Source organism: Protopterus annectens, chromosome 14.part0 (genome assembly GCF_019279795.1).
Source record: "Protopterus annectens isolate FY-2018-M chromosome 14.part0, PAN1.0, whole genome shotgun sequence".
Classification (NCBI taxonomy): Eukaryota; Metazoa; Chordata; order Ceratodontiformes; family Protopteridae; genus Protopterus; species Protopterus annectens.
In genome coordinates this window covers 592,902,453-592,924,861 of record NC_056748.1, presented here as the reverse complement: position 1 = coordinate 592,924,861, position 22,409 = coordinate 592,902,453, and the positions used below count along the sequence as shown (strand labels likewise).

Sequence of the window (22,409 nt, the reverse complement as noted above, 5' to 3'; positions counted from 1 at the left end):
CCCATATACCCAGGTCCTTAAATGAATCTACAATTTCAGTCACCATGTATTGTATTAGATATTCACTTTTCATTTTATGTTTGTTTCCCGAATCTCATATGTTTGATGTATTTATCAACATGTTATTCTTTTTTACCCAAATGGTCAGTTCAGTCAACTACTTTTGCAGGCATGCCTTATCTGTTACTCATGTAATAAATGTTAACCATTTTCAAGTCATCTGCATACAAACTACAGCAAATTGAATGAAAAAGATAGATCTGAAATATACAATCTAAACAAGTCTGGGCCTAGGATAGAGCTTAGATAGATCTTCACATCTGTCTTCAGGATTCCACATATTTGCTATGGCATGTTCTGTCCCAATACTGTCTTTATTCAACAATGTTCATTTGTTTGGCATTCAAACCTAAATCTATCCCGGCCTACATGAAGATGTCTCTTTTCAATGATAGGAGTCTGAAAAAAAAATAGATTTGAAGGCCTTCATGATGGTAGGGTAAATTCATTTGTGCTGTTAGACAAACTTGATTTCAGTACTGTAATAATACTTCCCCAGTAACTTGGCATACTGCTTACCACCATTTCAAACCATCTAGGGATAACCTGATTTAATCCACTCAAACATTATTACACCAAATATTTGAAGGTTATGAATTTCAGCTCCAATTACCATATTATTGCAAAGTATAGATTCCCTTAAATGTGGTCTAAAGGCCACAGAAGGTATTGTGACAGCTTTGATTCTTTATCTGTTAATATTAGTACCCTAATTCTAGTTAGCCTCATTTATTTATCCATCAGCTTGGAGTCTTACATAACTATCAATAAATGTGCTCAGTGTTTCCTAAATTTCAGTGATACTGATACCAAGACAAAAAAAAATAAACATGACATCATTCTTACAAATGTCCTCTTCTTTTCCACATTCCTGATAATGTCTGACCCACGAAATAGTGATCTGTTCTTAAAATTAGTTCTAAACTCCTCACAACTTCAAGTAGGTTCAAAGACAGGTCCAATGCTAACCTTGTATCTGTGTCAGAGAGGCATAAGAATTACAAGAGGGATTTGTCTTCTGCTGACCTGATATCTAAAGCCATCACATTTACCCATAATCCTTATAGCTATCTCAACCAGTATACAAACAATTCAGTACCAGTTAGGTATATGTGCCAATGACAATTCAGGGATAAATCCTATGCTGAAATTTTCTGATGGACCTCATGATAACAGGAGAATATCATATGGCTCTTATAAAATTATTTCCCAATATGCCATAATAAATACAAGCAGGTCTGCTTCGATTTTAAATACATTAGATAGAAGAGCAAGGCTGAACATGAATTGAAGGTGTATAACTTTACAAAGGATAACCTATAATGACACAATGGCCATAACAAATGTTCTTGCTAACAAAATTAGCTCAGTTCTCCCCGCAACCCACAACCCACCGCCCCCTCTCGTAAGTGTGTTAGCCCTTTCTTCACATTATTAGTATGGACAACCAAAATTAAAAATTACAGCTTCATGGACCCGGACAGTATATCAGGCTGCCTTATTGTTCGGACATTGTTGGAACAAAGTATGTTATTGCAAGCCACACAAGAAATAGTAACTATCAAATTGACTAAACTCACCTTATAGTTTGGTGGTCTTTTTTCAGCCCACCCCTTTAAAAAATGTGGTGGTAGAATGCCAGATGTGTGGGCATGTGGTAAAACTGGAACAAGATCCATGCTGCCTGCAGGTGGATATCCATTAAATGGAGGCCGAGTTGTGATAAGCCACTGTGTAGGAAGAAATAAACACAATTAAGACAAAATCAAAAAGAAAGGCACTATTAATAATAAGATATAGTACATTCCTTTCCTTAAAGAAAGTTTCTGAAGTACTTTAACTGTGTTTCAAAGGATAATTTATTCTTCAAAAACAAGAATCTGAATATTTCTAACAACTTATAATACATTGGGCAACACAGTGGTGCAGAGGTTAGCATTGTCACCTCATAACAAGAGATTCTAGTTTGGGGTGCCTTCTCTGGAGAGTCTGTATGTCCTGCATGTGTGTGGATTTTTTCTGGGTGCTCCAGTTTCCTCCCACATTCCAAAGACATTTGTCTGAAGCATTTCTCCCCGAGCCTCTGCTGAAAACAGGTTCTGTCCCAGTCAGACTTTCCCAGTAAACAAATGTTAAATAAATAATTTTTTTCTCCATCCTTTCTTCTTAGAAAGAGTTTCCGTTCTACTGTGACTGGTTCAGTGAAATATTAAATGCAGTACAGATTATTATGAAGGCAGCTGATTACTTTTACATAACTTTCAGCAATCATGCAGCTTCTAATAACTTGAGTAAAACATGAATTCCCTTTATAATGGAAAATGGAGTATTTTACTTTCTAGCAAGCTGTGTTGGTCCTCTCCATGCTGTAATTGTTTTAATAGTATTGCACTGGACAAAATGATCTGTGCTATGCATAGGTCTTTCAGTATATATTAAGACATGTCTTGTCTCTGATAAACAGAGATAATGCGTAGGATTCAGAAAGGCTTACCATAAAAAGAAAGCATTAACATCGCCATTTTCATCACTCTATCACTGAGGTTTCCTGCCACTGCAGGTCTCATAACAATGGGTGGTTTTGCAGTCAAAGTGCATGATAATTCTGCAGTCCAGGGAAGTGGATAGTACTAATTAGTTAAGTGATCTCTCTTGTAATTGCTAACAGCTTTCTGGTTTACTATGTGTAATTCATAAAATCACTCACCTACATAAAACTTCAGTTTTGAAGGAAGATTTGAACTCTCTCAAAGGAAGGCTTGCAGATTCACTCCTATGGAAGCAATCATGGTGGGGGTAAGACATGAAGGGTGTTAGTATGTTTATATCTGTGGAATTGTGTTTGCTTGCTTGTAGGAGCATAAATGAAGTTACATGACAGTGCATCTGTGTGTGTGTTTGTTTTTGTGCTAGGGTGGTCCAACTATGTATGTAATGCTGGAAAAAAAGTGTGTGGGTACGTGTTTGCCTGAGTGGGAGAGTGCTTGTTGGTTTATATGTTTATGCCAGTGAGCTGAGAGAGAGCAACTTTACCAACATGATGCATGGGTTCCTATGGGGAATACTACTGCCACCTGGTCTGACAGTACTAAAGATAGCTAGAGTGCAAGTCACGGATTATCACTGCTGCAGTAGTCTGCCAAGGATTTAACAGCCAGCCAGCTTCCAAAGCATCAGGCTATCATCTTTCATGCACCCAAACTGCCAGGCAGCTCAAGCTGTGATAAGTAAAAAGAAAAGTCTGGGTGTCAGGACCTTCACAGCTTTACTGCCACTGAAGAGTATGCTCCTGTGAGGCTTTTCATGAGTGACAATCAGGTTGTGCTTTCCTTTGTTGGCCAAATAAGTTCACTTGGGGGACCCATTCTCTTAAATTTATTGATGTTTTATTACTTTCCTCATCAGGAAAGTTATTTTATAGCTGGGAGTGTTTTGTTTTAACAGACTTGTCTCAAGCTTGTAATATTCTTTTAAAATGGAGCACTTTTTTCTGTCAGTTTAAAAGCAGTGTTAACTAACTGAAAACATATTTCCTTTGAGCAAATTGTTTATTTTTCTTTTGTGGGACCGGCATAGTGTTTAAAAGTAATAATCTAGCCTCTGCCACCAAACATGGCACACTCATACAATACGCAGATGACTCGACCATCATCTGCTCAGCCCAGTCCCTACCAGAACTGCAAAAAGTCACACAGGAAGCCTTTTCCTCTGTTGAAACATGGTTATCCGATGCCCGATTAATACTCAACCCAAACAAAACTAAACTACTCATCTTCCAACCCACCAAACATACTCAAAACAACTCTCACTTTAACATCACGGCAAAAGACAACACCACTATATACCCAACTGAACGCACCTAATTGCTAGGAGTGGAAATAAACTAAAATTTGACATTCACATATCCATGACTATAAAAAAAGTCCACAAAAAACTAGGAGCGTTGTACAGAAATAAGCAATTTCTCACCAAAGCAGCAAAGATTTCAATAGCAAATTCCCACCTTATTTCCACCGTACTTTATGCTTCTCTAATATATACCAACCTAAGGCAATGTGATCTAAACAAGCTAGAGACCTGCTACAACAAAATCGCCAAATTCGCCACAGGGGCATCCTACCGTAGTCACCACTGTCTCTCACTTGCTGAACTGGGCTGCCTTGAACTCCCTCACCTCCTTCAGTGGTATCAACTCTCACTCGCCCACAAACTAGTAAACCATCCACTAAATGTCCCATCCCTCCAGAATCTACTCCAACCCTATCGCACCACCAGGCCACTAAGATCCAGCAGCAAAAATCACTTGCAGATCACTAAAGCCAATAACTCTGTTGGTGAAGCACTATTCTCTTGTGCCATAGCCAAATTATGGAACTCACTCCCACCCACAATTACCTCCATACCATCATGCACCCACTTCAAAACTTTACTAAAAGCGCAACTAAAAACATGCTGGCTATGCCCTTGCAACTCCCACTCTAATATCATCCACCCCATCCAACCACTACCTTTCTTTCCACTCCACTAACTACCTTGATTATAGCAAGCTCAGATGCTCATAAGCCAGTACTTATTATACAGCACGAACTTCTTCTTCTTGTACATTTGTTAATGTCTGGTATGCACTTCACAGATAAAGATTCTAGTTGTCTACTGATGTACTGTGTTCTTCATCTGTAAATATGTTGTAAGTAATTGCTATGTAAATTGTTATTCACTATGTAATCTAATGTATATACTGTCTATTTTAACTGTGGAGCTTTTCTCCCCGGGCCTCCGCTGAAAATGGACCTACGTCCAGTCGGACACTCCTGGTCAACAAATTTAAATAAATAAAAAAGTGCTTTTTACTGTGTTTTTTTTTTCTTTCTTTTTTTAAGTAACTGTTGGTGATTAGTCTTGGAGTAATCACCCTAATTATTTATTAATTTATTTGAGTTTAAAAGTTTTGTTTTTTTTTTTTTAAGTTTTTAGCTTCTGGTATTTAAGTCCTGCATTTGAGCAGGTTTCTGTTTGTTTGAACTGAACTGAACTGAGGTGGGCTACCAGCCACAACTCTGAGCTGAGATACCAGACAACTAGAGGCTTCTGAGCTTCCCCAAAAATATAAGTTGCCTGTTTTTCACTTGGGTGCACTATTTACTGCACTTTTCATTATGTTCTGCTTATTTAATACTATATTTTAACACTGTAAACTAAACTGCACTATTTGTACTGCATTTGTCTGCCTTACTCTGCCTGTTAAATCATATTTTATTTTCACTATTGCAAAACATTTTTTGCTATTTTCACTGCTTGCAGTGCAATTGCTGCTACTTTCATAGTTTGCAAAGTATCTGTTCTGTTTTCCTGCCAAGCAGTGTTTTAAATAACTGATTTGTTTACTGTTTAAAACATTTGCTAGTGTCTCCTTACTGTTTTTTTCTGCTGTTTAAAATATTTTCAAGTGTCTCAGTGCTGTTTTTCTGTAGTTTAAAATATTTTTTAGTAATTCTCACCTAAATTAGTGTAGCTTATAGCTGTAGCATACTCTAGATACAGGTTTGCTTCATCTGGGTCTGGTTGTAGTGTCTGTTGTACTTTAAGCACATTTTCAAGCCATCTTTGATTGGAAGGTGCACCCTTGTGGGAGAAGTGTGCTGACTGGAACCTATCTGGTGAAGGATGATTGGTCTAGGGCTTGGAGTAAGCACCCTCGTTGGTTCTTTTGAGTTTTTTATTTATTTTTTTTAAGTTTTTACCTTATGGTATTTAAGCCCCATGTTTGAGCGGGATTCTGCTTGCTTGTGTGTCATGCAGCACAGTGCACTCATGCACAATTGTACGCCATAGGACAGATAATTTCAACAATTTTTCCCTTAGCTACAGCTGTAGTATATTAGTGTATAAAAGATGAGGACTACATCTCTGGTCTAAGAAGTATTGCTAGTGAGCTGTGACCTATTAAACCACCATCCAAAAACCCTGTCAGAAATGACCATTAACAGAGCACCTCCTAGTACAGTCCTGAAAGCACTGCCTTTGTGATAACAGTTCTTAAAACCTAACATTATGGAAAGTTGGGCTACCCTTCATTCTCCTGCCAGCTTGTTGACTTGGGTCTCCTGAGGCAGTGTAGCAATTGCAACGTGTACCCTGACAGCCTTCTAGTAACAACTCATTCTAGTACAGAGTATGAGAGATGTATCTACACATAAATTCTTGAATCCCTGCTCGCTCACACTCAAAACAGTAGCACTAAAGATGTTGTCAACTCACCCACCACTATTCATGTAAATAGTACCATTACTCACACACAGTATGCATTCAACACATAAATCAACATACATGGAGGTTCTCTCAAAAAAAATATCGAAACACCAGAGGCCTCCAAAACAAAAAACTGCTTCAGTAAAGACAGTTCCCACAACACTCAAGACCTTTAGAAAGCCCAGTGTCTCATGTACTAAGCCCTTAAGATATAACACTCAAAAAATAAATGTTCTTGTCATTGGAGATTCCATAGTGAAAAACATGGATGTCACACTCATCAGGTTAGATAAAGAGAAAGTCACAGTCAGTTGCCTATCTGGTACCAGGATTCACCAGATCATGCATGCACTCTGGTCTCTTGGCAACAAGTACCATTATGACTCTGCTGTAGCTTATGTTGGAGTAAACAACCTGAGATGTACCTGACGTGACTATATGAAGAGAGATCTAACTGAGCTCTCCAAGTGTGTGACCCAGGCAGATATGTCCCTAGCATATTACCCTCACCTAGAATGATGCCACAGTATAAACAAACAAAAAAAAAAGAAAGATTGATTTCAGTAATTGGCTACATTTTTGTTGTCATTCAAAGGGGATTTAGTTTCTGTCGGCTTGGGATAACATGGTCGATAAACCTCACTACTTTGCTAGAGACAGGGTCTGTACCTGGCACAACTAGGTTTTCGGCTGCAGGCAAAAGGCTCTTCCCTCCCCCATAGTGTCTTTTTAGGCAAGGTCTCCAAAACAAAATTGCTAATGTGAAAATTGCTAACCATAACAAGCTAGGGATTATGCTGGGTCTATATCACAATGTCGAAGATGCATTACTTTGAATGCATCTTCATTGAACCCATAAAAACGAAAACTGAAAACCGCGAAAATACATATGAGTGATTTCTTTCCCTGGGAAAGAAATCGCTTGTCCAAAAAATATATATATATATATCACTACACACAAAACAATGTGGGGGGCTTCACCCCACACCCCCCAATGTGGGGGGCTGTGCCCCCACACACCCCTAACTAACTATACCAACTCCGAGATCGCACTACAGTTTACACAACAGCAAACTACCGGAGGCGGGCAAACGATTTCTTTCCCAGGCAAAGAAATCTTTCATATGCCCCTTCGCTGTTTTCAGTTTTCATTATTTTATGTTTGGCGAAGACACATTCGAGATTATGCATCTTCGACCTAATAGGAACCTGATTATGCTGCTAAATGTTAGGAGTTTAAACCAAAAACCTCACATCCTGGAAGATCTTCTATCACTAGAGGATGCAGATGTCTGTGCAGTCATAGAAACTTGGTTCAAGACCTCAGAGAGTACCCCAACCTTGCAAGGCCACAGTGCCTTCCACACCTTCAGACCACAAAATAAACATGTGAGAACCAAAGGACTTGTTGTTTCTATCTATATTAGAGAGAAATTCACATCCTGACAAGTTCGACTGGATATCTCCATGGAGTTACTCTAAGTTCAGATTACTGTAGGTAAGACCACAATTCAAGTCATAGCTAGTTGCAGACCCCCTCCATGGATCATGATATGCACGAGGCCTACTTGACCAAACTGGAGTCAATTCAAATTTTACCAAACACTCTGGTCATGGGGGATTTCACTTATTCCACCATCAACTGAGAAACCTACTCTAGTCCTAACTCATTACAGCAAAAGTTCCTTGACTTTAACTCAAATGCCCTGGAGCAAATTGTTCAAACTCTAACAAGAGGAGCAAACATACTAGATTTGGTCCTAACTAACATGACAAACAGATGTACCACTGCAACTGTTGTATCCTCATTAGTTTAATCTGACCACAAAACAGTCATCTTCGAACTGGCACTAACACCAGAGCTCACAAAGGGTGAAATCAGACTAAAAATCTTCACCAAAGCAAATGATATGCTCCTAGGGGAAAGTATAAATGCATTTGATGCCTCACCCCCAGCTGGAAGTGGTAGCTACACCAAAGCTTACACTAAAGCCTGGTGCAGTCACTTGTATAAATTTATAGACTTGGCTGTTCCAGAGAGAATCAAAGCCAGAGCTAAAAGTAAAAAAAGCCATCTTGGTAGACACCCAGCATCAACAAACTTTGCAACAAATGCAAAACGTTTTTGTCTAAGAAAACCAAGAAAAGGCCACAACAATGGAAAATGACCCTCCTCAGCCTTAACAAGGAAATAAGACAACATGTCAAATTCTCTAAAAGTAACTTTGAGAAAAACTTGGCAATCACAGCCAAGGATAATCATAAGGCATTTTACAGCTATGTATATACCTAAACGATAGGACCCAAGCTTGTTCCAAACAAGCGACTAACGGTATTACACACATTGAGCCGACAGAGATAGCAAACATGCTAGCAGACAGATTTGGTAAAATGTCAGTATCTTATCTCCTCCAAACTTATCACAAAACTTGCCCTCAACTCCCTCCAGCCTACATATCCAAAGAGCAGGTCATTAAAGCCTTGTCTAAGGCAAAACATATAGCCTCTACTGGACCAGACAGCATCTCTGGCTGTCTTCTAAACAAACTGAAGCATGAGCTTGCATCACCATTATGTATCTTATTCAGTCACAGCCTAACCACTGACTTTGTCACTGCAGAATGGAGAACAGCAACAGTTATTCTGCTCCACAAAGGTGGCTTAGCAACAGACCCAGGGAATTACAAACCCATAAGTCTGACCAGCCTCACCTGTAAAGCCATGGAATGTATCATCATGAACCTCATAAATAAAGACATAAGTGACCTTGAAACCCTGGATCTGACCCAATTCATCTTTACCAAGGGCAGATTCTGCCTGTTAAACCTGGTGGATTTCATTGAAAATGTGACCAGGGATAATGAAGAGGGCAAATCTGTGCACACAGCATACTTCGACTTGGAAAAGGCCTTTGACACAATCCCACACTTAGGCATTACTAATAAACTTAGCAGACTGAATGTAAACACCTTTGTTAGATGAGTTGCCAACTGGCTCACAAACCTGCCACACACTATTAAAGTGGTTGACTGCACATCAACCAGCAGACCTGAATTTAGGCCAAAACTAAGGGGCTGTGGCTGACCAAGTGTGTGGATGACTGAAAACTGGGTGCTATTACTAAATCCCCAAATGGTGCTCGGTATACTTCAGGAGGGTCTTATGCAGACCAATGGCTGGTGTCTTAGTCATGGTCCCAAACTGCATGCAAACAAATACATCATCTTTCCTTTCAGTAAAAACAATGTCCCTTGACACTATCAAATTAACAATACCCTATGTACCTATGAACTGGTAAGAAATCTGGGTTCACATTTAGACTCCAACCTTAACTTTGACTATAAAGTATCTACTGTAGTAAGGAAGGCTTTCTACATGGCACACTTGATTAGCAAAGGCTTCACCTCTAGAACAAAGGATATTATAAACCCTCTACACTTGTAAGTAATCAGACCTATAATTGAGTATAGCACCCCTTTAGACATGTACCATACAAAGCACCTGCAGCAATTGGAGAGACGATAGATAATTCTAACTAAGAAGATTGAGGGACTCCACCACATGCTTTACACAGACTGACTAAAGTCCCTGTCATTATACTTAGTGTGACTATCTGAGTTATTGCCATTTATGCCAGGAGAAGTAGGGCAGTGGATGTGTAACATATGCCAGCACAGCTAGCTGGAATTTTGTAAAGAAATATATGTAAAAATATCAAACTGATTTGTACAGATGCTTGTGCTGAAAAATTTATTTGTAAAGCTACTTGTGTTAAAAATATACTAACAGTATGCCCTGCTGGACTAAACATAAATATACATGCATTAGTGTAACTGTTTACATGCATACATTTTAACAGAGGATACTGGAAGAGAAGAGGTTAATCTCAAACTGTGAAAATAGTTGGAAATTAAATTGCCTGGCTTAGGCCATAAAGACTGCATATTACAGTTCTCAATGCATCCAGAGACAAAAGGTCTGTACAAGGAAGCTTCTGCTTTGTCATTGCGGTGAAGTAATTGCAACTCTGGAAGGGTGGAGGTTTGAAATTGTTTTATGACTTCTAGGAGCTGCAGCAGATCTTAGCAAGACTCGGTATGTGTGCATTATTGACACATAGGTGCAGGGGGGGAAGCATGGGAATGATGGGAATCAGTAGTCTGATGACCAGATTTATGTGATGTCATTCTGCAATCCTTCACTAAAATTAATGTTTAATACTAGCTGATGCTGAAGTTTCAAAGCACTCTGTTTTTGTAATCTGACAAAGAAGGATCTGTTACCTACTTCATCTTGCTTTGCTGTAGTAAGTAACCCGGGAATAAAAATTCTTTAGATCAGTCAGGAAAATATAGCGAGATTCATTTAGTATTGTTTTTCTGTAACTGTGTGAACATGTCCACCTGTGTTATTTTTAATATTTCCTATAATTCAAACTCTGGTGTTTATTGTCAATTGATATTTAGCACTTTCATGTTCTTTTATTATCGATTATTAAATATATCTAAACGTTTCATTATGGTTGGTCTTTCAGAGAATATTTTAATCTTTGAGAGTACTTAAATATATTTTGTGACAGCTCTGGCCACTGCTGAAGCATTGCTGTTGGTCAAACTACCATTTGTATTAATATTAATTTCACTCATTATAATTGGGTACACTTGTAAGAGCCTTAGAGTAGCTGGCTTTCGGGTGTCAAGTGGCAGTGTAACTACCTTAAAGTCTGGTTAGAAGAGGGCATAGCTAGTAAATCTCTGCCAGCCTTTCCCAGGTGTGTTGTGTGTGTGTGTGTGTGTGTGTGTGTGTGTGTGTGTGTGTGTGTGAAAATCAAATCTCAAGGTGTGTGTGGGTGTGTGTCAACTACTTGGAGCAGGCACACAAAGCACTGGTTTCACAGAGGTGATGCGGGAGGAATTGGCTTGGACACTCTGCTGAGGTCTCATCCCTATAGCTGTACTAGTGGGGAGTGTTATTAGAGGACCTGGAGGAAGACAGAGAAATCTAGACCCCAGGCTGAGTATGTTCCCTGTGTGGTCTTATGGGAAATTGTGCTTGATGTAGAGAGCTGCATCTGGATATACTGTGTATATACATTTTTGTTCCAAGTGAGCATCCATTTCTAGTGTCAGTGGTGAGGACTCAGTGTCCTTGCTTACTGGCCCAGAGTGGAGACATCACACTCAGTATAATATAGACTTCTTAGGGGAGACTTACGCCTGGCTTACAAAGCAATCTCTGACCCAAACCTAGTGAATTTGCTGCACATCCGTAAATCAAAAGGGACTAGCTCTACCCATTCTAGCAGCCTAAATATGGCTTGCAACTTAAACAGGATGTGCTGGAGGGATAAATTTGTCTCCCAGTGACTGCCACATCTTTGTAATAGGCTGCCAGTTCATGTAAAGCAGAGTACCTTGAGGTCACTGTTCAAAAGGAACCTGGACGAGTGGATGGGGCACCATAAATTCTTACTAGAGATAGCACCCACAAACATCCTGGACATGAGCAGTCATTACTAAATACAATCCTGGGTATTAACTAAAATAGCTATGGTATTGCATTGGGATGAAATGGCTAGGCTTGAAATGACCTCCAGGTTGATAGCCTAGTAACCTGTGATTTACTACTGGCCTTCCCCAGGAAAGTGACACCATTTTTGGCCTGACCATGAAGCAGACTACTGGCCCCTTGGTCAGACAATTCTGCTAGCCACAAAACGAAAATGTTAAGCTACATTTGTCAACATAGCAGGCTAGTAATTTGCCTCAGCTGCACGTGGTTGACTATGTTCTGACCTTTTGTTATACCACTCATCTTTTACCCCGGATCCTACTGTAGTAGCACCTACAGCCACTATGGACCAGGGATTAACAAAGTCCTTTGTGGCTGTTGGGAGTCCCTTCACTGGGCAAGAGACAGTCACTTTTGTTGGTCATTGGAGAAAGAACAGGGAAGGTTTCCCTGTTGTGCCTGAATGTTGTGCTCATCCACTCCTCCTCAAATTTCTTTAGACAGGAATAGTTTACTGGATCAGGCTCAGGGTTTAATTCAGGCTATTTTTTTCCTTGTAAAGTATTTTCTGGTAAAAGAAAAAGTGATTCCTCTTTTCCTGAAGAGATTAAGGATTCTGATTCGGAACAAGAAACTGCAGGGATGGATTCACATTTTTTCTCTCAGATCTCTGATTCAGGCTCAGAGAAGAGCTCCAGCTCCATTTCTGATTTTCCTTGTGGGGGTTTCTATTTCTCTGAAACTATTGCTAAAATGTGATAGTGGTTTTGGTGGGAAACGCTGAGGTTTCTCAGTTCATAAGAAAATATTAAGAGTTGCTACACAAGGATTTTCCAGATGCTACACCATTCCCCCTCTTCTGTCAGCTTTAGAGGGTGTAAGTTACTGCCTACAATTTTCCCATTAGTCATCTAGATAAATATAAAAAGGCAGATAGGATGTATAAAATTCCTCAGTCTTTTAAATTTGTACACACTATTCCCAAACCTGACCCAACAGCTATAATAGAGTTGATTCCACTGCTAAGCACTTAGTTAATTCCAATCCTACTCTTTCTGATAAAGATGGAAAATTACTGATGAGTATGGGTAAAAATTTATACTTCTGTATCTTTGGTTTTCAGAACTTTGCATTGTCATGTTCATATGTTAAAGTTTTTTCTGTCAAAATTGTGAACATATAAGGAATGTTTTGGGTGCAGTCTCTTCTTGTGAGGAAAAATCTACTTTAAATAACTTAGTTTCTTTTTTTGCAGATGTTTCTAATCATTATTTGCAGTGTGCGCATTACTCTGTTTCATAGATTCATATCCTGTTACTAGGCTAATGATCCAAGGGTCCTTTCTAAGCATAGCCAAGTTTTCCTGAAATAATGATTTCCTGCATCCAAATAGGAAAGTGAAGGCCAGGCATTTATACGTTATGTCTGCCCATAAAGGGACATGGATGCCAGGTCTGGTGTAAATTTCCTATTCCCCATCCACTTGTCTAGGTTGTGCTTAAACTGGGTAATAGATGGGAAGCCTGTTCCATAGGAGGGGCAGTCTCTAGGACACACACCTGTATCTCCAGCATGTTCTCTCTAAGTCGCAGACAAAATTCAGATGAGTAGAGCTTGTATTTCTGGTACTTTTTGACATACAAATATGTAGGAGATTCATAAGTGTGGGAATTGTGGATGTCTTGTAAGTCAAGCATAGATCATTCCTCAGCAAGCTGTAGGAGACTGAGTAGAGGGAAAGGGCTTTAAGGATCTCTGCATAAGGCAGGTTTGTTATGCCTTGTATTCTTTTTGTAAGGAACCATTGAGGTCACTCTAGTTGCTGCATATATGCCTGGTCAGGTGCATACCAAAGGAAGCATTGTACTCCATGATTGGTCTGATAAGGGTAGAGTACAGTGGGATAAGGATCTCTTTGGACCTAGATGCTGTACACTTGTTTATAAGTTGCATCACATAAAAGGATTTCCTCACCACTATGGCCACATGGTGGTTGAAGTTAAGGCTGACTATGAGCATACCCAGATCCCTGACCATTGGTTCGACTCTTGTGGGAGTGTACTATCAACATGGTAATTAGCCAGATAGTTGAATTCCCAAAGGGTACAATTATGCATTTTTTAGCATTGAGTTTATGACTATGGCGATGGCAACAGTTATTAGTCAGAGATAGACCTTCTTGAAAAATGCTAGTGTCTGCAGGGCAATTGATGATAACCTCCAGCTTGCAATCATCTGCAAACTTAGTCAGTCAAAAATCTTCAGCATTTGCTTCCATTTCAGAGAAATAGATGCCAAAAAGGAGCTGCCCAGTGCTGAGCCCTGGAGGACTCCCCTAGTGACTGGCCTCTTGGTGGATGTGGCCACATCTATTTTGACCTCCTGGTTCCTATCATTGAGGTAGTTGGCTATCCACTGGGTAATAAGGGTGTATACCTAAATTAATGAGCTTATATCTGATACCTGAGTGTGGTATTGTATCAAAAGTATTGGCCAGGTCGAGGTAACCTGTGTGCACAGTCTTACCTTTATCCAAAGCTTTGGTGACCTATTCAAAAAAAAATCCACCAGATTTAATAGGCATGACCTTCCTTTAACAAAGCTGAACAGTGATGGGTCCAGTATTTGCAGGTCACTTATACTCTCCTTTCATCATGTCTATGATGATTCTTTCCATTGCCTTACATATTAGGTTGGCAAGATTTATGGGCCTGTAGTTACACGGATCAGTGATTGGACCTCCTTTGTGCAGGGAATGGCTATAGCCATCTTCCATTCCTTGGGTACAAAACCAGACTGAACGTTACAGTTGAAAAGTGATTCAAGAGGACCAGAGAGGTCATGTTTCATGCTATTTATTAAACATCCCAGGATGTTAGCGGGGCCCATCAATGCCATGTGTTGGCCTTGGAAATTGAATTAATGGCATGGTTTCTAGTAATGATTGGGGAGATTGTGTTATGTTGGGTTTAATCTGGATTGTCAGTGGGGGGTGTAGTGGAGAAAGTTTGAGTTGAACCTGTCAGCCAAAAGGTTGGCAATGGACTTCGGATCAATGTGGGTGATGCCATTTACAATAACTTCTGCGCATTGTTGTGTATTTACTCTGAGGTTGTCAACATAGCTGTAGAAAGTTTTGTGGTTGGCATTTGCCTGAGAAGCAATTTTTTCATCAAATTTAACATTTGAAGTATTAATTAACACTCTCAGCTGTCTGTTTAGATTGGTCGGGGATTTTAGTAAGTATGGCTTTCTTTCTCCTACTTTTGGCCAAGACTTCTTTTTTTGTATAACTGACTGATAGAAGGATTCCACCAGCATGACTTGTCTTTTGACTTTATCTTATTCTTAATATGAGTGGGCACAGTTCAGTCTATACAGTTATCAATATGGTTGCACAGAGATTTTGTAAAGTGTATTCTGTGGTATTTACTGGGTTTGGAGGTGCTTTGAATTTAGCCAAGGTGTTGCTTAGTAGAGAGAGTTTAGCCTTCAAATAGTCCCTAAAGGTTTTTGGTTTTGCTGGATCCCCAGATTTAATTTTTATTTCAAGTAATACTGCCTTATGGTCAGATCTGAAGAGTGAAATTATTACATTGGATAACAAACAGTGCCCCCCCCCTCCTGAGTACAAGGTCAAGGATGTTTGTATCCCTGGTAGAAGAATGGATAAACTGTTCTAGGATGTTCGTATTAACACATTTTAAGAATCACTGGGTTTGTGCATTAGAAGGGGTGTAGGATTGCCAATCTATAGAGGGGTAGTTGAGTTTTGCCATGAATACTGCATTGGGTTGAACGTTGAGACACTCTAAATACATTGAGATAGGTAATAAGGTTTTCCTGTGACTACAGGGGGACCGGTATGTTCCAAGGATATGGTATGGCACCCTGTTTATCATGATTTGCAGATGTATGAGTTGCAGTGGATCATTCACTTCAACTAGTCTAGATGTGTGATTAGTCTTGATATATACTGACACTCCACCACCTTTAGTTCCCTCCTGGGAAGTAGCTGGTCTAAGGGTGTGAAAGGCATTATAAGCTTGTATTGCTGGGGTAGTCTCGGCAACTTTAAACCATGTCTCCATTATTGCACAGATGTAAAATAACTGGTTCGGAGCCCAAGGTGAGGAAGGCTTTCAGGGAGTGGAGTTTCTTGCTAAGACTTCTAGCATTGAGTTGTACCACCTTCAGATATCCCTTCATGGGTTCAGTTAAGTCAGTACATTTATCAGTTTGGCATTGCTTAAAAAATTACTGTGGGGGTTGAAAAGGCCTTTGTCAATATCCAAAAGCCTGGACGGGATAAGTGTACACCATTCCTGACAAAGCAGTCTTGTATATCAACCATCTCCTTCTAGGCTGTCAAATATTGTACCCCACCCCCCCAACTGACGCCATAAGCTAAGCCAATTGTCAAAATCAATCATTTTCTTTTGGTAACATGTCATCATTCTCGGAGAGAAGGTAGTGTGCTGCTCAGTGCTGGGCTCATACTTGCCTAAGACACAATCAGCAAGCTTGACCATTTCTCGTTTCATATAGTCAAGGGAGGTATGTCTCAGGTCATTAAGACTCGCATGGACTATGACCATTTCATACTGGTACATGTGGTTCAATGATCTGAGTGCATGTGTGACTTGACGGGTCCTAGCCTAGGGAAGGCAATTAGCCATGACACTCTTCTTACTCAGTCTGGAGAGGGGCACATCAGTGTGCCTCATTATAGAATTACCAATGACCAGGAAATGTGGTTGTGTGCCAGTTTGCCTTAAGGGCTTAGTAGTGGATGCACTGGATACAATGTTACTATGTGTAGCTGCGGGTGGTGTTTTACAAGAGCGTTTATGTGATGACTGAGGACCATTTCTTTCATTGTATTGTGCAGGAAGTCTTAATGTTTTAGAAAGGTTACTGTGAAGTGCCTCAGCATAAGTAGTTTTATGTGTAGGGTCTTTACCCTGTGCAGCAGATGTGGTGCAAGTGTCACTGACAACCACTATAGGATTAGCTTTGGTTGTCTTTGAGAGTTTTGCCTCCAGTATTAAAGTGTATTTACGCCTCTCACATACACTATCTGTTTTAGTAAGAATAAGTGGATTGTCAGTTTACATGAGGCAATAGCTACAATGCCTCAGAATACCCATCTCAACCAGACTGGCCACAGAACAAGTCAGGAAAAGCACATCCATGGCCACTGATCTACTAGGGAGGAGTGAGGAAAACTTGAATATTGAACAAATCAATAAGACGAGCAACTTAATGAGCAATGCTCCGCTATGAGCCAACTAGATGTTCTAGTAGTTAAAAGAATCTGTCCAGAGAGTAATGCCACAAGAGTGTAGTCCACAGACCATAACAAAGACACTTAGAATAACAGGCACAATAAGCCTTCACCAGCAATCACAGCTCAGAAGAGTGAATGCTACTCTCTCCTTCCACAAGAGTAGATACCACAAACCTTCCTAATGTAAAAAAACTGGTTTGGAACCCATGTATTTAAACTAGAACTAAGAAACTTTCAGAATAACAGACACAATAAGCTTTCAACCAGCAATTCCCAGCTCAGAAGGGTGTAGGCTATTCTGTCCTGCCACAAGAGTTTCGACCATAATTCTTCCTAATGTAAAATAATGGTTTGGAGCCAAAGGGCTTAAATCAGAACAAAGACAATTAGAAAGACAGTCACAATAAACCTTCACCAGCATTTCCAGCTCAGAAGTGTGGATGTTATCCTCTCCTCCCACATTCCTTCCAGGAATATGGCAAATGGTACTGTTGTAAAGTATTTTGCATTACTGCATTCTCAGAACCTTCCAGATGATGACAAAAATGCAATCTTAAATTCTTCTTTGGGTAGAGATTTTGTGTTTGGCCCCTTTGATGCAGACATGATCAAAATGTGTGCTGAAAGGGGCTAGCTGATTGAGGGGTTTTATAATATTTTTCAGCTCTCATTTTCCAAATTGTCCAAGGGATTTTTCTTTCTTCTCTTCCATGTTTGGCAGAAAACAGATCTTGAATAAATAATTGCAAGGAAGTCCCAAAACCAAGGACAGTCCAGTATGTCCGAATGACTATTCAAGAGACCTTGTGATCCATTCCCATCCTGGCCTTCTTATTCTTCCATAAAGTCTTACTCCATTTTTCTCTTTGGCAACAGATTGATTCAGACAAATGGGCTCTGAATATCATTCATCTAGATTACAGATGGCAGTGGGAGGTAATTACTCCCTTCCATGAGGTCATTCCTCTTCTTCGAGATCAGACTTTCTTAGTGCTAAAGAAAGAAAATGTTTGGAGACCAGTTCTGGATCTTTCTTTCCCAAGCCTGCTTGCAATAGTGCCCTAATTCAAACTGATTTCATTTCACAACCTGTTGCCTCTTCTTTCTCTTTCAAGTTTTCTGGTAGTGCTACACTTGTAAGATGCTTATCATCCCCATTCATCTAGACTTCACTTATGTCTTGAGGTTTTGTATGTCTGGATCACATTATCAGTCCTCTACCTTAGCCTTTGGACTATCTAATTCACCAAGAGTTTTCACAAAGTCTCTAGCTCCAGTTATAGCTCATTGCAGGCTACAGAATATCCACATTTTTCTATATTAAGATAACTTGCTTATCTTTATAGAGTCTTTTTTCAAAGTATCAGGAATCTTTCTCTTGGGTGTGGGATTTCTTATACAAGTTGAGATTTCTTACACAAGTTGGGATTCCAAGAGAACAGTCAAACATTTATGTTGACTCCCTCATACTGGATTACATTCCTGGAGTGTCAACTAGACATCTTGGATCAAAGAGCTTTTCTTCCACAGGAAAGAGAGATCCTTATTTAGATCTTTGTCTAAGGTTTTTCACTCAGCCTTTGGTCACTCCTTTGGAATGCCTCATGATTTTGGGACTCATGTCATCTACGCTTCTCATGATACCCCTGGAAGGACTTCCCATGAGATAGATATGGTAGTATATGAAATCTCTATGGTGCTGGCATCGGCATCCTTTATCTTTTCAAATCCCAATGCTGGAGATTTTCAGAACAGAAATCTTTTGGTGGAGGCAACAGATATCCAAAAACGCCGGCTTCCAAACCAAGATGAAACTTTGTAGTGTCGAGGGTGTGATGTTCACTTCCTGAATTATGTTAAACACCTAGTTCATTAATAAAAATCAAACTGTAAAATATGTGCTGCAAAATAATAATAAAAAAACTGTATGTAGTCTAGAGTTGAGTTAAAAATTGAAGATAGTACCCAGTTGAGTTAAAATGGAATATCCTTTATTGAAACACACAAACAAGTGATCCTAGTTGAGTATAATGAAAAATATCAAAAACATTCCTTATCTACATATAATCGGGTTATTTGGAGCAAGGAAGTGGTTACAGGGGGTGGTTTTCTTAATGACAATAAAAACATTGCAGTCATTCTTTTAACCAAGGAAGACACCAATCCAAATTACTAACAAGTTGACAGAAAACACCAGGAAGGACCCTGTTGACCAGAGACGGTAGAGTCAAATATACAGACCAGATACACGAATTTGACCTAGGTTTCGTCTTTATTATACAGACTTCTTCAGAATATGAATATTCTGAAGACGTCTGTATAATAAAGATGAAACCTAGGTCAAATTTGTGTATCTGGTCTGTATATTTGACTCTACCGTCTCTGGTCAACAGGGTCCTTCCTGGTGTTTTCTGTCAACTTGTTTGCTTATTCTTTTAACCGAGTCTCCCTTCCTCCTTAACACCATAGTGTAATCAGAGACTGTGCTACCTAAAACTGAAACTAAAAAGCTAGAAACAAATTACAATATAAGGCCAGTTTATTAACACTGAATATAGGCTAACCAAATACTCCAAACTGTATTAATTAGGAAACTAAGTAACAAAATGATTAGTTAACTCACTAATAAAATGGTCTACCACTAGAAATCTATCAGAATAGATAGTAATAAATATAAACTAAACCACTTTTAACAAAGATCTCTTTTGTATTAAATATTTCATCAGGTTTATGTGTCAATAACAAATTGTAAAATGAATGAACGCGTTTATAAATCTATAAGTGAAAAACCTAAGTAGGATGAAAACCAAAACTATAATTGCTAAGGTGGAAATACAGTGATAAATATTAAAAATAAAGCACTGTTTCCATGGGGGTCTGTTAAAGTGTGATATCTAACTAGAAAACACTTGGTTTGAATGTATAAGAGTGCACTCCGAAGAAGTGCCCCGTTTGAAAACAAATGTACCCTTATATGTGTCATCAGAAATACACCATATGGAGTAAAACTAGCTGAACCATGTGTTTTTTGCACTTACATGTATGTGCAGAACAACATTTTTATTTTGTTTATTGAATGAATTAAAATACTGTCATGAAGTTTGTCCTGTGCAAATGTGGGTAGCATTAATAGGCCTACACGAATGGTTTTAAAGTGAAATGATGCAACTAATTGCTCTATTTGGAAGTGAAATAAGGTAACTAGTCACCCTGTTTGGCAACTAAACCGGTAAAACCAGAACAGCTGATGGAAAAATAACATGGCTTATTTATAAAATATGTATGTTTTAAGTGTTATAACTAAGGTTTACCAAAATAGAAAACTGAACCATCAAACCTTTTAATCCTAGTCAGGCAATAAAATAACTTTCTATAAAGACACTAGGAAAACTATCTTCTGAATTGTATGAAGCTAACAAAGTAACCAAAAATTATTAACGATACAATTATCTTACTTATAAAGCAAAATTAAATCTTCCTAATAAGTAGCAAAGAATGTTAAAAGACAATTAAAAATGTGAAAATGTTTAACAGATAAACCATGCTAAAATATAAATAATATAAATAAATGCTGTGTGTGTGTATGTGTGTATATATATATATATATATATATATATATATATATATATATGGGTACCTATGAAATGATCGACAACTTAAAACATCGACAGTGACTTCACCGACAAGTCAAATAACCAACATCGCAAATCACGGACGTTTACCAGGTAAGGGATGTAAATTCGCTACTCATGCCTACCATGGTTTAGTAAGTGCGGCAGTGTCATGCAACCATGGTAGGCATGAGTAGCGAATTTACATCCCTTACCTGGTAAACGTCCGTGATTTGCGATGTCGGTTATTTGACTTGTCGTTGAAGTCACTGTCGATGTTTTAAGTTGTCGATCATTTCATAGGTACCCATATATATATATATATATATATATATATATATATATATATATAGAGAGAGAGAGAGAGAAAGCAGCAATGACCGTTATTTTCTTTGTAAAATATTTACAGTTTGGTATTTGTTCTTAACGATATTAACCAGTAATGCCAGCATTAATCATTCCCATATCAGACTTTAAATAGTCTTTTAAATGGTGGGGCAGTTTATTGAGTTCTAGTATGCTTTTTATGGAGCAATAATAATTCAGCTCTGGTCTTCTAAATGAGTTCAGTTACAGCTGCCACAGCAGTTCACATTTTTCATCCCACCAGAACAAAATATAATGTTAAGTCCTAGGGCTACAGGTTCACTATGATCACCATGAAAATGGAACCATTTCTTAAGAACCTAAATGATTTTGAAAATAATTTTTTTGGTGAGGGGATAAGAAAGTAAGTTGTTAAGCATTTTTCAACCTATAATTGAACTAAAATAAGTACAAAGTCACCAGCACATAACAGTCCTTTTAGGAGGGTGTTAAAGAAATCTATGGACAACAATTCTGAAGACAGTTCTATCTTGACTTTTACTGTTGATTATCACAGCATCATTAATGTTGTTAGAGAGAATTGGGTCATGATTACTCAAAGTTCATATTTAATGGACGTTCTTGGAGAAGCCCCTTCTTTTGTGTATACGAAAACCAGAAACATCAGAAATTGGGTTGAAGGTAGATCCAGACTGCAGGATACATGCACCAATAAATGTGGATGTAACTGTGACTTTTGTCAACACATAGAGGAGGGCGACATGTTTTTCGGCCCTTACTGAAAGAAACTGATTAAAACTAATGCAGGAGGTGACTGTAGCTCAATGCTGGTCATTTACAGGATGGGCTGCAATGACTGTGAAGCATTTTATGTTGGGAAAACACTCAACAGACCTAAAAGAAGGATTTCTGGCCATCTTTCCAGAATTAGAGCTAAGTGCAAGAATACCACACTAGCTTGGCACCTGCAGCTTCACAAAAGACATACTGGTTTTAAATTTCAAATTGACCATGTGGACATTTTGGAACTTGATGACATCCGTAATCTGTTAGAAAAAGTGAACTAGTGTGACAGCTGAAACTGAACTTTCTTAAAAAATGGGGATGAATTATTATTGCTCCATAAAAAGCATACTAAAACTTCAAAAATTGCCCCACTGACTAAAAGACTGATATGGGACTGAGTAATGATGGCATTACTTGCTAATATTATGAAGAAATATCAAACGCTGCAAATATTTTACGATGGAAATAACTGACATTGGTGCTGTTTTCTGATATTATAGAGAGAGAGAGAGAGCATTTATTTATATTTTACCACAATTTATCTGTTAAACATTTTCACAGTTGTGACCGTTTTT

General features: G+C 38.7%; 1 protein-coding gene across 1 annotated transcript in view; it reads right to left on the bottom strand.

The window, feature by feature from the left end:
* The window catches only part of TCERG1L (transcription elongation regulator 1 like), a 2,969,407-nt gene that overhangs the window by 2,573,917 nt on the left and 373,081 nt on the right, over nt 1-22,409 (bottom strand). The window contains exon 3 of the mRNA XM_044056336.1: nt 1,641-1,790. Within this exon, the coding sequence (XP_043912271.1) occupies nt 1,641-1,790 (150 nt within the window). The remainder of the gene's footprint in view (nt 1-1,640; nt 1,791-22,409) is intronic.